The 15760-nt window shown below is 39.1% G+C and overlaps 3 protein-coding genes and 1 long non-coding RNA gene across 5 annotated transcripts; 2 read left to right on the forward strand and 2 right to left on the reverse strand.

Moving 5' to 3' along the window:
* Positions 1-1730: 1730 nt before the first annotated feature.
* Positions 1731-4091, reverse strand: LOC111779062 (glycosyltransferase BC10). 2 transcript variants are annotated; one of them, XM_023659117.2, is made up of 3 exons: positions 3902-4091; positions 2999-3603; positions 1731-2533 (listed from the first exon to the last, which is right to left on the reverse strand). In XM_023659117.2, the coding sequence occupies exons 2-3, from the start codon at positions 3542-3544 to the stop codon at positions 1895-1897; spliced, it is 1185 nt and encodes a 394-aa protein (XP_023514885.1). In that variant the 5' UTR covers positions 3545-3603; positions 3902-4091; the 3' UTR covers positions 1731-1894. The 2 variants fall into 2 exon arrangements, with proteins under 2 accessions (XP_023514885.1, XP_023514886.1); XM_023659118.2 differs by having other exon boundaries at positions 3754-4091.
* A 473-nt stretch (positions 4092-4564) lies between these two features.
* On the forward strand, positions 4565-6388 carry LOC147787498 (uncharacterized). The gene is made up of 2 exons (XR_015413541.1): positions 4565-6017; positions 6106-6388. It is a non-coding gene; the product is annotated as an uncharacterized LOC147787498 (long non-coding RNA).
* Positions 6389-6603: 215 nt separating this feature from the next.
* LOC111779196 (ELF3-like protein 2) lies at positions 6604-10250 on the reverse strand. Its single transcript, XM_023659291.2, has 4 exons — positions 9392-10250; positions 7989-8764; positions 7851-7902; positions 6604-7746 (listed from the first exon to the last, which is right to left on the reverse strand). Exons 1-4 carry the CDS (start codon positions 9665-9667, stop codon positions 6730-6732), a joined length of 2121 nt encoding a protein of 706 aa, XP_023515059.2. The 5' UTR covers positions 9668-10250; the 3' UTR covers positions 6604-6729.
* A 3795-nt stretch (positions 10251-14045) lies between these two features.
* On the forward strand, positions 14046-15562 carry LOC111779066 (transcription factor bHLH87-like). Its single transcript, XM_087119270.1, has one exon. The coding sequence runs from the start codon at positions 14461-14463 to the stop codon at positions 15481-15483; it is 1023 nt and encodes a 340-aa protein (XP_086975396.1). The 5' UTR covers positions 14046-14460; the 3' UTR covers positions 15484-15562.
* The last annotated feature ends 198 nt before the right edge of the window (positions 15563-15760 follow it).

Below are 15760 nucleotides of genomic sequence, written 5' to 3' on the forward strand. Positions count from 1 at the left end.
GAGAGTTTATGCTCAAAGTGGACAATATCATACCATTGTGGAGAGTTGTGTTCGTTTAACATGGTATCAGAGCCATGTCCTAAACTTAGTCATGCCAATAGATTGGTAAATCCTCAAATGTCGAACAAAGGACTCCAAAAGAAAAGGAGTCGAGCCTGCTCGAAGGCATAGTAAAAAATGACAGACTCCAAAAGAAAAAGGAGTCGAGCCTCAATTAAGGAGAGGCGTACTTTGTTCGAAGGGAGGTGTTGGATGATGAAAGTTCCACGTCGGCTAATTTAGGGAATGATTATGGATTTATAATCAAAGAATACTCGCTCCATTGGTTGAGGCCTTTTGGGAAAGGCCAAAGCAAAGCCACGAGGATTTATGCTCAAGGTGGACAATATCATACCATTATGGAGAGTTGTGTTCGTTTAACACGTTCCTCGGAGCTCGAGTGAACTGGCGAACCTGCAGGCTCCGTAAGAGAACGTGTTTTGACACAAACTATACTTGCTTTGATGTTGGTTTGCTGGTGCTTGTTGAGTGAAACCTTATCTTTGTTGCAGCTTTCCCCGTCCTCAGTATTGTTTCCACACTAAGCTAGAAAGAAACGCATTTTAAGATACCAACTTGATTTGTTCATTTGTTATGCATCTAGGTCTTCAGCCTCGAATTTTGTAGTTGTTATAGAGAGTAGTAATTAGTTTATTAAATTAAGGCGTTCTATTTAGGTTTTAATCTACAATGTTATACTCCTAATCTTTTTTGAAGTACTCACATATGCCTCAAGTGTGTTGGATGAAAGTGTCCTACATCAGTTAATTTAGGAAATGATCATGGGTTTATAATCAAAGAATACGCTTTTGGGGAAGCCCAAAGCAAAGCCATGAGAGCTAATGTTCAAAGTGGACAATATCATACCATTGTGGAGAGTCGTGTTCGTCTAACAAAGTGCACATATGTGAAGTGAATAGAAAAGCTATAAGTATAGAACTTCACTAGTCTCGTGGTATCAAATTGGTAGATTCTTACTCTTTTTTGTCTTAATCCATGAATGTTTGAACCAACTTACTAGTCTCATGGTATCAAATTGGTAAAATTCTTACTCTTTTTTGTCTTAATCCAGGAGTGTTCGAACCAACTTGCATGCATGCATCTGACTCTACAATATTTAAGATATGAAATCTTGGGTCGATGGCCACCATGGGTTTAAACCAATTTGCTCCAAGCCTTTTACTATTATCATGTTCCTTATTGACCACTAGGTCAATCCATGGTGGTTGTTTTATCTCTCTTTGATCTCCTCTCGATGGCTTAGGTTATATGAATTGCAATGCTCATGGCATCACCCTTATGAGATTCCTGTGCAATTGCAGGCGAATCCATCTTGTATACTCTCTGTTGAATATTTCTGCCATAGAAGGTGCTTCCAATCTGTTGGCAACCACTCATACAAACCAGGGTTACTGCTTGTTTTCTGTCATTGATTTGTAATGGGTTTGCCTTAATTTTGTCTAAGTTAGTGGTCAGTTCCTTGTTGAGGGATCTTTATAATGTTGTTAGCTGATCAAGCATTGTTTTGTAGATCTCAAGTTTCATCTGATTTTACTTGTTTGATTTTGTATAGAGAATCCTTAAATTGAGCTTCAAATTTCAATGGGGTCTCTGAAATCCTACACAAGTAAAGAACTCATGATGCAAGCTTGAGAGGCAGGGGAATCAGAATTTTAAAGAACACACCAGAATAATCAATAGTAACAGGAACACGAGTTTTATATATCATCGTGGAGCGTACCGTTTGAAAAATTATATAAATTTTATACATCTACAAGTGTAATTCTATTCGAATTCTACATAAAAACGGCAGAAAAGTAAAACAGATCGTATCAACAGTTCTACCAAGCTTGAATCAAAATCCAAAGATTTCGGACGATACGTTTAACAGACGACCCAAGGCATTTGGAGTGAACTTCCTAGCGAAAAGGAAACAGAGTGCTGATGGCTGGTTATTGTAAACGCACGTTCTACTTTCGAAAAGTTTCCTGAAGAAATCGCCCTGGATGTCTGCGTCTCCGAACATTGCAGGATGAGCACCGCCCCTCGACCAATCAACAAAAGTAACACTCCTGTTTGCTATGAGATGAGGCGTTTTGATGCTCAACAGGGTCTGGAAGTAATGTTCATCAACATAACATGGTGGCTTGCAGAACTTTTTAAATTTGGGGTAGTAAACTGTGTCTTCAACCATCTTCACTGCAAGTTCTCTATTGACTTCAAACCACTGAGATCCCTTACGCCAATTGGTGAGGTTAACCTCAGGTGCCAAACTTTCATTGTAACGTCCCCTACCGATGATTCCTGGTTCATCGAACGCACTCACGAAACTGAAACGGGATCGGGATAGGTAGTGATAAATGACGCTGAAATTGTGGAGAGGAATGCAAGACTCGGAAAGAAGAATGAACCATTCATTTCCAACATCAAGAAGTGCATTGGCAAGCAGTCTCCTCTCAGCATCACACATGCTCATCCTCCCCCACTCGGCAATCTACATAGTGAAAATCCAAAATAAAATGAATGAACCTCAACCATACAGCAACTAACATAAAAGATACAGAATCTCCAGGCACAAGTAGGGAGTTCCCAGCAAATTGGAATAGGAATGCTAACAGAAATCAAGAACATTAAGGTAGATATTCGACTGCCATCGATATTTATCGGTGATAGGCTTGTATGTGTTCGTTTAAGAATCTTAGAAGTTCTACAAACATCTAGAGACTTAGCCAAGGCAATTCTCAACAGATTCAAGAGAGTTGGCATGGATGATATGGGAAAACTTCCTATGAAGCATCACTTGCTTCCCTTGATGCTTTACTAAAATGAATTTCGATTAAAATTCACAAATCTATTAGTCTACTTCGTGATGGTACGTTTTAGACAACGAAATATGCAGTTCTTATGAGTAAAGCAGAAGTGCAATCTAGTATGTAAGCGTGACAAGAACACATATTACCTTACTCGGGATCTGTCGTCTGTAAAACACCGACGACGGTGGAAAATCAGCTACATAAAATGGCAAAGAGTGAATATATATAGAATAAAGTTTCTGATGTCCCTTGAAGAACCGCTCCCAGAGAGGAGACAAGGGCAGTGGTCCCTTGGTCAAGAACATGAAAGCAATTTTTCGAACTCTCTTGAATGGATACTTCTTGACACGAGGAGCAAAAGACGCCCTCCAGAGAAGCTGGGCGTCGTTCATGGTATGCAGAAGACTTGATGGAGGTCTGATCCATCTTTCTATACTGGTTGGCTCTTCAAGACAAGGTCGAATTATGGACCGTGCTACTTGAGGTGCCACATTTGGACTTCCAAAATACTTCACCGTATGCAAACTAGCAAGTGATATTCCAAGGAAAACAAGCAGAAACAGAAAGAAGAGCTGAAGAAACCTGAAGGGAAAGGCCTTGACAGGACTGTTTGTTCTAGTGCTGCCATTGGCAATGGCAGCGCCGGTGGCAGAGGCCTTTCCTTCCTCAACCCCCACCACTCTAGTCGGCATCTTTGCCCACCTTCCAACCCAATTCGCTTCCAGATACTTCACATCCAAAGAAATGAAATCTACAAGCACATATTTAACGAATCAAAACCCTATCTCAAAAACAGAGCTCTCAAATAAGATGTTCTAAATAAGGAATTCCAAACATCATGCCACAAGTTCACAACAAATCAACAAGATCTAACAAAATCCAACCATATACAGCAATTTACCAAATGTGTATTTCAGAAACAACTCATTCCTTTCCCAAAACTGAAAACCTTCCTCATTAAATCAAAATGCCCAACACCACAGCCCGTAAATCTCCTTGCAGCAAATAGAAACAACATACGAGATGAAATCGCTGGCGAATTGTATTACCACGTGGAGCGGTGGCGATTGAGCTCAAAACAATCGAGAAATGACACAGATCGGTTCAGTCACGAATCATTCAAACCAGACTGCAATCAAGGACTTGCTCGATCTGAGTTTCACAGCACACCCGGTTGTTGAGAACCTGAATCCAAGACGAAGAAGGAAGATGGCCGTACGAGGGGAGGCGCTCGAAACTTCAAAGTCGAGCTTGATTTGATGAATTATTAATTTGTAAATAAGAAATTAAATTTTAGGTGAATATTTGCCTGTGTTTTGGATTCGAGTGTTTTTAAGTTTAATAATAAAATACTGTTCTTGGTCTTACACGTGTAAAAACCTCTGCCTCTTTGGATTGCCTTTAATTTATTTAATGTATTTTTTACTCTATGCTCTCATCATTAAATAAATAAAGTAACGCTTACATTGAAAATCATATATTATAAAATTTATTTTTCCTCTTACAAAATCATGGAGCGTAAGGATTCGCTTGGAATTATTGGAAAGACCAATATGGTGTAGTTTATATATATTATATCTTTTTATTTCAAATTTGTATGAGAATGAGATATTTGCCAGCTCGATTGTTTAGCGACCTATCATTAAAACATCATACGGTATTTCAAAGAATAAATTTGGCACACACCTTGCCTTTACCTAAAAAATGGGCACACGGCCTGAGTATTTTAAAGAATACTCAATAAGTGACCTCACTATAGGGGCCGGGAAAAGATGCAAACACATACAATAATGCTTTAGGGACCTATCATTAAAAATATCATAGGGTGGCCTCCTGTCCGGATTAAATTGGATGTGCAGTACTTCCCTACACACGTCACACACATGTGAGCGTGAATCTTCAGGCGGTTCACACCCCCCCTGGACCCATCATAGTCGAGCTAGTTGTCCGTAATGATGTCCGAAGGTTAGCAGACCTCTGGGTGTCATGCTCAGTATGATCACCATCATCATAGCGTACACGTCCGTACTCATCATAAAAAAAGGGAAAATATCCCGATGCTTATGTACATACAAAAATGCATAAGGTCCCTATACTTTATCGTCTTTAAAACATCTTTATGACACAACCCTAGTTCCATTCTTATATTACTATAAATAATATATGCACATTAACTTTCTATATTATAATCATCATTAACGTCATTTAGGGTTATGTCCTAGGCATAATTATCGTTATAATGCAGTATGACATTCACAACATGCTTCTCAACATAATATGGAAAAAACGTCATATTAAGTAAATAACATAATCTACATCATCATATCATCATGATCGTCATCATCATACAACGTTACCTAACACATCATAATCAACAAACGCAATCATATAACTCATACATTTCATCATACATCATATATCATACGTGATACATCATAATCATAAAGCATAAAGAACACGTGCAGTGCCCCACTAGGCACGTGTTATCATGCTACAAGCAATTGCTTGGCCTATCCTATAGTAAGGCCAGTTACTTAGTTGGCCTTAGCCGACATTCTCCTTAATTTAAAATATGTTAGTTTTCATTCCTCCAAAGTTACTCCAAGTGCAGTTGGAGTTCATTTCCTATTAGGTGGTCCTGTTTCTTTCGTTAGTATTTCATAATTTTAAATTAAATTCAATTTTAAATTGTGAAATAGAGCATCGTACTTGCCTTAATTAGCCGAGATTCTGAGCTGCGGAGCCGAGCCGCCACGGGAGACAGAGTGTCTGCAGGCGTAACACGTGTCAGCAGGGGAGACGGACACGGTCACATTTCCCTCTCGAGTCGAGGCGCGGGTTCGGGGCGCTGACGCGGGTGTTGGGCCTGGGTCTCGTGCTGCAGGTGGATTGGGTCGACACTAGGCTGCCTACTAGATCTGGGCCGAGGCGCGCATTGGGCCGAAACCAAATGGATGGGTAGTGGGTTATGGGGTGCGTCCGACCCGAACCCGGATCCGACGGATTCGTCTTCTTCCCCCGACTCAGCGAGATTTTCCGATTTTCTTCTCTCCTCCTCACCACAGTCGTTTCCGACGTTCTTCCTCGTCGTTTTCCTCCTCTATCTCTCTGTTGGACTCTCTGCTTCTCTTCCACGAAGCCTCGTGGCCGTTTCCGATCTATTAGGTTCTTGAAAAATCGAAACCGATATCTCGTTTCCGATCTATTAGGTTCTTGAAAAATCGAAACCGATATCTCGTTTCCGATCTATTAGGTTCTTGAAAAATCGAAACCGATATCTCGTTTCCGATGACGATGCACGTAGGAGGAACGCAAAACGTACCTCAGATGAACGTACAGTCGTCGAAGATCTCTTTCATGGCATGAATCAAGCGTTTCGACGTGGAGTTCGGTTGTTTTAGGTATGCGTTCGCGGTTTTGGGTCTAGGAGAACATCGACAAACTTCTCTCTGTCGATCTCTTGCTCTGTGTTTCTCTTGTAATAATCCTTTTTTCTAGGTCATCTTTGGATATCTAAGGATTCGATATACAGCTTTCATATGTTGTTCTAACCACAAATTCAATATCTAGACGTGTATGAGAAAGATAAATACAATGTTTGATTGATAGCAATGTGTTCTTTACGGAATTTCAATGTTCTGTGCTTGAAACATTTGTGACGGAGTTTGTTTCTTACTTAATCCTCGATGATCAAATATATCATACGTCGATCATGTCATCAAGAACGAAAAAGAGTTTGATTCTGTACACCTTTCAGAAATCTATTCACATTTTCACTAATGAGAAGAACATGATTACAGACAAAATTTTCTTACAGTTCTATAAGAATATTGACAACAATGTGGATAATATCACATCCCAGATGAACTCAAATACATCATAATTGGTTTCTTTCTTCTTGTATTAACTGAAATATCCTAGCCGCTGATTCAGTAGCAGATTTAGGATGGTGAGGCACAACCTTGATTGCCCTTGATTTCTGCTCACTCATGTCTGCATTAGGACTGGACTCCTCAACTCCTGGTGGTTCAGTAGGAAAAAGAGGAAGCACATCTCCATTGCCTCTCTCCGAGCTGCTACTGCCCGTACTTCCCATCGATCCGTGAACTTTCCGAGCACGAAACGGCATCGAATGGCTCGTTTGGCTTGGCATATCGCACGAGTTTTCTTGATGCGCCAAGTAGTTGATATCCCCAGTTGATATCTGCTTTTCCTGTTCTTTTGATTTCACTTTACCAAACAGACTCATTTGATCTGGAGTTGACCCCGACATCGATTGATTCGTTACTGGTACGCCATAATGTGGAAAGTACATTTGGTTCAAGGGAATCATGCCCGGAAAATATCCGAACCCTTGGTGGTTAGAAGCAGGAACAGCATAAGCTGGGGTGTAAAAGTCTCCACTGCCTGTGTTTAGGCTCGTTAATCCATAGTTACCGTACATCGGTGCCACGAATCCTGCAGTCAGAGGGCATGGTCCTGTATATGGTTTGTAAACAAGAGTTTCAGAAGGAGACATAACTGGAACCAGCCATTGGTTTCCTGGTGTAGGGTGGCTAATGCACCAGGGAGCTGATTTTGGAACAGCAGCTATCGGAGTTTGTGGCGTGTCTTTTACTCGAATCTCGTAGCTTGTTTGTCGAGTAAGGGCAAGTTTAGTGTTGTCCTTGTTAAAAGAAGGTAAAGGAAGCTTGGCAAGAGGATTCTTATCTGCACATTTGGTGTCGAAAACGGGATTTGGGCGTTGATGATAGCCTTTCACCGTGGCGGTTCGAACCGGCTGTTGCGCAGCACACTTCGTTGGCTTGTTCTTAACAGCAGACAGAGCGGATGGCGGTTTGTCTAAATAGTGCTCAAGTAATATGTGTGGTGAACCAGCAATGAGTCTTTGAACCTATGTTGAATTGAAGCAGTAAAGCGTTTAAAGTAAAGGAGAACGGGCTACGAATACGACAGACGAAACGTTTAAGTAATCAGTAGAGCCAAAGGATGGTGTACCTCTATGAGTCTATGCAGCTCAAACACTTGTACTGCAAAAATCCTTTGCTGACTGAAAACAGTAGCAAAAAAATGGGAATAAGGGAACAGATAATTCAACCCAGCAGCTAAAACTCAAATTGAGAAGAATACACTCACTGAGAAATCGCTTTTCGAGCTTTCCAGAATTGTTTTTCACCGATCAACCCGACGACGACATCAGGGGAGATATTTGGAGCTGTAGCTGAATCTACTAAGGAAGCCTCTGAAACATTGTGTTTATGTTCTACTTCTCTCAAACGCACGGTAGCAAACTTCTCGAACTCGTTAGCCACATTTCTGTCACCATCTCTTGGTGACGAATTTTCCAAACCACGAACCTCAGCGCACCCCACATTGTCTTGGAGAGCTTCAGAGCTTTGTTCGGCCAAGCCTTCGGGATTTGCTCTCACATTTGCACCGCACGGTGTGCTCGAATTGCTGGTGGAAGTCCAGTTTTGTTTAGATGGATGGGGCAGCTTTGCCTTTTGAGAGTCCCTATAATTCATTGAAGGCCGAGTATTTGGCTCCAACAAAGGCTCATCTGTGGCTGAATGGATAAATATAGGCCTCTTTACATGATCCTGAGTAGCCTTGCCCAAATTTGGATGCTCCTCGCCTTCATTCCCCGCATATTTTCTGGAAGTATCGAGTTCGCTCGTGCTGCCGCTCGACGTCCTTTCCCGAAACTTCTTGGGATTCAAGACCTTTGCAACTGAATTGCTTGGAGGATTTGATGACAATGATCCTGCTGCTACAACACTTGTCTTTAGCAACTTTGCCTCATTGCTTTGCACAACTCCTTTAGAATCATAAGAGTGAAGCTTCTCGTCGTGATGAGATTGTTTCGAGCCCTTGGAGGACGACGAGAAGATGCCCCTTTTCTTGCCACCAAACTGCAGGAGAACAAGCAAGTTCATGCAATCATTACCCAAAAATGCATAGAGAACGAGAAGCTGTATTCCTTACTTATAAACCCATGATCAACCCCTTGATTAGCCGATGTGGGACTCCTCTCTCAATAATCTTCCCCTCGAACAAAGTACATCATAGAGCCTCCCCTGAGGCCTATAGAGCCCTCGAACATCCTCCCCTTAATTGAACAAAGTACAACCTTTGTTCGACACTTGAATCACTTTTGACTACACTTTCGGGGCTCACAACTTATTTGTTCGACATTTGAGGATTCTATTGACATAACTAAGTTAAGGGCATGACTCTAATACCATATTAGAAATCACGACCCTCCATATTGTCCACTTTGAGCATATGCGCTCTCATGCCTTTCCTCTTGGTTTTTCCAACGGGTCTCATACCACTAGAGATGCATTCCTTACTTATAAATCCATGATCAACCATTAATTACCCAACGTGGGACTCCTCTCCTAACAGTTCTCAACCATATGAATGCATGATTTCAGTTTTGGCATCTAAAAGAACAATCAAAAGACAGAAAAAGTGAAACACTGATGCATTGATAAACATGTGAGGCATGAAGAATTGCAGTAATCAATTAAGCATACATGGCTCGAGGATGTCGAGGTCGTCGGAGTACCGAGTGGAAGAGGAGCAGCAGCTGAAGCTGATCCAGAGGAAAACTTCTGAGCAGGAATGGTGAGCTGCTCATAGAGAGCCATTTTATTCCTTGGAGGAGCTCTTGGGCCACCTTTGTCGGTGTCATTGACATGAAGCCTAGGGAACATGGGACTCAACAACAATCTTTGTTCATCTTTCCCCCCTCTCATCCTCTCACCAAAACCTCCAAACGAAACAAACTCACCAGAAGAACCCAATTCCATGAATCTCTATGTAAAAACAAAGGATTTTCATTTCAAAAACAGAAAAAAAAAAAAAAAAAAAACCCCATCAATCATCAAACAACAACCATGAAACCACAAAATTCAGCAAACCCAGAAAGAAAAACCATTAATTTTGGGAAGAGATTCAGAAATTGACAGATACCCATCATCAGCCCACATGAAATGAACAAAATTGGGACAGAAATTCATGAAAAAAGACACAAAAAAAAAAAAAAAAAAATGCAGAGAAGAACAGAAAATGAAACACTCGTTGTTGAGGTCTGTCAGATCTCCATAGGCATGGGTAGCGAAGAAGAAAGGGGTTGTGGTGAAGATTGAAAAGGATTAAAGAAGAAAAAAGGGTTTTGAATTTAGATTGTGGGGCAGTGACTGAATGGAGAGCACATGGAGGAGTATTTTGGCTACGCTGTTGATGTTAGAACCTCATGTTTTTGGTTCCATTTCGCCAATCTTTTAACGAAAAATCCGTTAAAGATCGTCTTCAACAAACAAATAAAAACATCTCTCAAAATTTTCTCCTTTTTCTTTTTCCGGTAGCATTGATTCAACCCACAGCGACTAATTGGGGATGTGGATTTTGTTTGTTAATTTGACCACAAACATTTTTCTCTCTCTCTTTTTAATTATAAATCAATATTATAATCACACGTGCACATTGTCGGATACGACATGTCGTCCCACGCTTCGGGATTTTAATGAACTTGGGCCTGCTTTTAATTTCAACCGGCCCACTTAGTGGAGCCCAACAAGTCTATTTGGGCCGTGTAAATATCATGAGGAGTTTTGAAACGGTGTCGTATTGAGGGGAGTACAATTTTTATTTTATTTTATTTTATTTTATTTTATTTTCCACGAAGAGGACAAGAGATAATGTTAATTTTAAAAGACAGATGGGAATTTTTGAGGTGGTGGGGCCCACGGGGGGGTGTGGTGGTGGAAGGCTAGTAAGGCTTCGCTGTTTGGAATTTCCACGTGGGACAATGGTTGTCAGGAGATGAACCAATGAGAAGGTGCGACGTGTGAAAGGATGGTTGCGTTCACGTGTGAGATGTAATAATTGAATTGATGACAAGGATATATGTGGGGACCAATTGGAAAAATACAATGTAACGGATTTAATGGCCTTGATTTGGTCTTTTTGTATCATAATTGAGACATCAACGGTCGAATTTGCATGATGAAATGAGGAGATAAAATGAATCCAAATTCATTCACACCCTCATTTGACTTTACCCCACTCTATTATTATTATTATTATTATTATTATTATTATTATTATTATTATTATTATTATTATTATTGTAACGCCCCAAATCCACCGCTAGCGGATATTGTCTTCTTTGACTTTCCCCTCAAGCCTTTAAAACGCGTATGCTAGGAGAAGATTTCCACACCCTTGTAAATGGTGGTAGACACGAGGCGGTGTGCCAATAAGAACGCTGGCCCCAAAGGGAGTGGATTTGGGGGCGATCTCACATTGATGAGAGGAAGGAAAGAGTGCCAGCGAGGACGTTGGCTTCCTACATTGGTTGGGAAGGAAAACAAACCACCATTTACAGGGTGTGAAAACCTTCTCAACAGAGCATTTTAAAGCCTTGAGGGGAAGCCCGAAAGGGAAAGCCAAAGAAGACAATATCTGCTGTGGATCTGTGGCGTTAAAATTATTATTATTTTAATATTAACGTTTGCATAATAAGCCCTGAATTTTATAAAATTTTAAACTTTTAATTTTGTTTCTGATTTCGGGTACAAGTACTCTTTTGTTGATTATTGTTCAACCTTTTGTTGAAAGTATGATATGGGTTACTTCAATGCCACCACTAACTAGAACTTCCGGTATAGAAAATCTTAAAAGAAGTTCTCCCAAGACAACGGATCCTAGGTCCTACATGAGCTTTGGATAACCAAATATGAATGGGTACGGTATGCACTTGAACGGCGAAAAAACAATCCATAGAAAGATTTGGTGCGGCTCTCTCAGAGTGATAGGGGACCCACTTACAGATTTCAAAATGTCTAATAGATTTTCGAACTTTTGATCCTGTATCTTTCAATTTTGTGGGGTCTTAATGTTAATAAATTTAATAGATGTCATGTTCAGGCATTTAATGTGCAGAGAAAATCCATGAATAGCTTATTCATTTACATTGCTGCACCAGTAAGAGATAATATGAAATTCAAATTTCAATTATTTAATATTTATAATTTCCATGGGAATAACAGAAAAATAGTTTTAATATTTTAAAAAGGAAATGGGGAAGTGATTATCCAAAGTTTGAGACAAGTTGCAGAGAAAAAAATGTTAAAGATGAGACAGAACATGATGTGTTACTTGTCTGAATCAGACAATACTTGTCCATTTTCTAATCCTTAAACAAATAGTTCATATTGCTTTAGGTTCGACGAAGAATTCAAGAGTATATATATGGTAAACTCGTAAGTTACGTTCCAAATTCAAACTTGATCGAGTAAATTAGAAGACGCAAATGAGTAAAATCTCGAATCTTAGAACGACACGTAGCTGATGACGAGTTGGATATTGTGAAATTAGGGTTAAGAAGTTGATAACAAGGAAAGCGAAGAACGAGGGGATTCCATTATCTAATTTCTTGGTTGATGATATATGTTTTTAGCTTGTTGATGTGATGGTCGAGTTTGCTGAACTTTAGTAAAAAAGTAAAAATGTTTTTCTTAAGGAATCATGCTACAAGTTAAGTGTGTTCGTGCGTTAACCCTCCAATCACAAGAGTTAGATTTAACGCAACTAGGTTAAAGAAATCGACCCTATATCAGATAAGCTCATAAACCGCTTACTCAAATTCAAAACTCGAATAACTTAGAAAGAAGAAAAGATAAATGGGTATATAATTTCTTCCACGAACATCGATCTTACGAGTCAGATTTAGGGTAACCAAAAGCTCTTAACCAAAAGTTCTTGAAATCGACCCTATTTCGACAAACTTGTAACTCACACGAACGACTTGAATTCAAACGAACACAATAGGGTATTGAATGAGGTGAGTGATTATGGGGAGCATGTGGGTGGGTGCTCATAGCTATTATGTAAGCAGCAATAAAACCAGGGAGATAAGATGAACGATGAACGATGAACAATTTTTAATATAAATAATAATTAACCAACTTGGGTCTCTTATCCTCTCCTCTCTCACTTTCTTCCCTTAATTTGTGAACAACAAACAGCAACAACTCTCATGTTCATCATTCCCCCACCACTTGTTATTAATTCTTCCCCCAACCTACCTCCCACCTCCATACCTTGTATCTACCCCATTTCGTTACATTTTCCGGGTCGTTATTAGCAAGTTTAGTCCTTTAATTTTCAAGTTTTTATCCAAAAACGTACTTCGATTCTGGTAGCAAAACAGTAATTAAATATGGTTCCCAACCCAACGTACTTATTAGGGAGATGTTTCCATACCCTGTTAAGGAATGCTTTGTTCTCTCTCCAATCAATGTGGGCTCTCACAATCCACCCTCTCTACAGTCCAGCGTCCTTGTTGGCACACCGCTCTCTCAAGCCCATCGCTACATTTTAACCTATTACGTATCGCTGTCAGCCTCACGATTTTAGAACGTACCCAGTAATTAGAAGTTCCATACCTTAATTTTGAACAAAGCCTTCCATTATTAATAAAGCTATGGGCAAGGGCATTATGGTGCTATTGACATTTCCAAAAGAAAAGGGAAATAAAATTAATATACTTACTTTTTTGGGGTCAATTCTAGATTCATCTAATTTGTTTCTATTTCAGATATAACCCAGATAATTATTAATTCTTTTTTTTTTTTTTCTCTCAAAATTTCGAAATAATTACTGAATCATTTAGCCTTAAAGCTATGATTAAAGCTATGATTAATACAAAAAAGTTTATTATTATTATTTTATTTTATTTTATTTTATTTTGCAGAAAGATGCTTTTAGTCTGTCAAAATTACAACTTTACCCCAAATCAGGGTAAAATATTTATTTGAAATTTATTTATTTTTATTTTTTTTTAAATAAAATTTTGGAAATTTAAAAATAGAAAAACAAAAATATTATAATATTAAAAAGAAAATTCCATTTTCCAATATAGTTTAGAATAAAAAAATGAATCACTGAAATCTCATTCTTCTCCCACCAAACTGACAAATAATAATAATAATAATAATCATAAATAAATAAATAAATAAATAAATAAATAAATAAAATAATAAAAAAAAGCTTATCTTTTTCAAAGGCATTATATTTCTGTCAACGGTTTATTTTAATTTAATTTTATTATTTTTCCTTTTTGCACATTTTTTGCATCTTCAAAGTACAATTACCAATATTTTCTTTGCATTTATATACCCCTTCCCTTTCCACTATTTTCTTTTCACTCCCTTCTTTAAAAACCAAACCTTTCTTCTCCCATCCGAGGTACAACAATCTCGTGTTTTTCTATGTTCTTGTTCGTGTTCCTGTTCTTGTTCTTGTTCTTGTTCGTGATGTTTTGATTATCGCTCGAATGTTTGGACTTTTTTGGAGTTTCTCTTTCCATTTCCAAACATTAGTTGCCAAGAAAATGACATAAGCAATAGCTGTGTTTTGTTCCTCTTTGTCTCAGTTTCCTCACCATTTTCCAAATTAGGAAAGAGTTGGTCAAGAATGTAAAAAAGGAGGAGCTGAAGGAAAGAACTCGAGCTCGAGCCCGACAGATCGGTTCTTTTTTCGGTAAGTTTCGTGAATTCTTCTTTAGAAACAAGAAACAAGAAACGAGAAAGTAGTAATGGATTATTCGAACCGGGATGGATACGGGTCGAGAGTTGCCACGACAAACATGACGTCGCCGGTGTCGTTTTGGAGCAATTACCAACAAGGAGTTGAAGAAAGGTTCATGATATCCAATTCAAATTCTCACTTCTTCAACTCAGTTCAAGATCTCCCAATCAGCCCTCCATTGACAAGCTTTGCAACATCCAAAGACATGGATGCTATTACGCCCTATGGATTCGACGACGGTAAATCGACGTCGGTTACACCGTGCTCTCTCGAGTCATTGGACTGCTTGCTTTCAGCTACAAATAGCAACACAGACACATCAGTTGAAGATAATGATGGATCAGTGTCAATGATCTTAACAGATTACACAAATTTATGGAACTTTGGAAGCAATGCTGCAACTACAAAGAGAACCCATCAAGAATCTACAGAGTACTCTGTTTTTTCCAACACCATCAAGAATCTCTCTGATTCAACTTCAAACAGTGGAGGGTTTAGGATCATAACAGATCAAAATCAACCAAAATCAAAGAAACCCAGATCAGAAAAGCCACCAAGTTCATCAAACATCAACTTTCAGCAATCATGTTCATCAGGATCATCATGTATTGATCAAGAGCCAGACCCAGAAGCCATAGCACAGATGAAGGAAATGATATACAGAGCAGCAGCCTTGAGGCCAGTGAATTTGGGGGTAGAAGGGATAGAAAAGCCCAAAAGGAAGAACGTGAGGATCTCAACAGACCCACAAACAGTAGCAGCAAGGCAAAGGAGAGAGAGAATCAGTGAAAGAATTAGGGTATTGCAAAGGCTTGTTCCTGGTGGGAACAAGATGGATACTGCATCAATGCTTGATGAAGCTGCAAATTATCTCAAGTTCTTGAAGTCTCAGATCAAAGCTTTAGAGAATCTTGGGCAAAAGATTGAATCTTTGAACTGCCCTTCAACTAGCTTAGCTTTTTCTTTCAACCCATCTTTTCCCATACAATCATCTTCATCATTATCCCATAACCAATTCCCCCAAAACTGAACTGATATTGTAGCTACTTTGCTTCTTCATGTTTCAATCTTCAATATTAAACCAATAAATTCATCACTCACTTAGATCATTAGAATCCTTACTCCATTTGTTTGTCAAGCACGAGAGTTCGTAAATCTTCCCGAATCACCCACTAACGTCTTTCGTTATTGAACTTCAAAATTTGAAGAAGACCCAACAAGCGAAAATCAATATTAACACAGATTCAAATACAAACTCCTCTCACATTAGTTGGAGAGGGGAACAAAACATTCTTTATAAGAGCGTG

This window comes from Cucurbita pepo, chromosome 17 (assembly GCF_057944985.1).
Source record: "Cucurbita pepo subsp. pepo isolate OVF chromosome 17, ASM5794498v1, whole genome shotgun sequence".
Taxonomy (NCBI): domain Eukaryota; kingdom Viridiplantae; phylum Streptophyta; class Magnoliopsida; order Cucurbitales; family Cucurbitaceae; genus Cucurbita; species Cucurbita pepo.

Bases quoted from the DNA above. Each gene is read 5' to 3' on its own strand.
- LOC111779062 (XM_023659117.2), bottom strand. From the start codon at position 3,544: ATGCCGACTAGAGTGGTGGGGGTTGAGGAAGGAAAGGCCTCTGCCACC. The intron at 2,534-2,998 runs GTAATATGTGTT...TTCACTATGTAG, and splicing joins GACGACAGATCCCGAGTAAG to ATTGCCGAGTGGGGGAGGAT.
- LOC111779196 (XM_023659291.2), bottom strand. From the start codon at position 9,667: ATGGAATTGGGTTCTTCTGGTGAGTTTGTTTCGTTTGGAGGTTTTGGT. The intron at 7,903-7,988 runs GTGAGTGTATTC...TACTGTTTTCAG, and splicing joins GCTCGAAAAGCGATTTCTCA to TCAGCAAAGGATTTTTGCAG. The intron at 7,747-7,850 runs GTACACCATCCT...AATTCAACATAG, and splicing joins AGCTGCATAGACTCATAGAG to GTTCAAAGACTCATTGCTGG.
- LOC111779066 (XM_087119270.1), top strand. From the start codon at position 14,461: ATGGATTATTCGAACCGGGATGGATACGGGTCGAGAGTTGCCACGACA.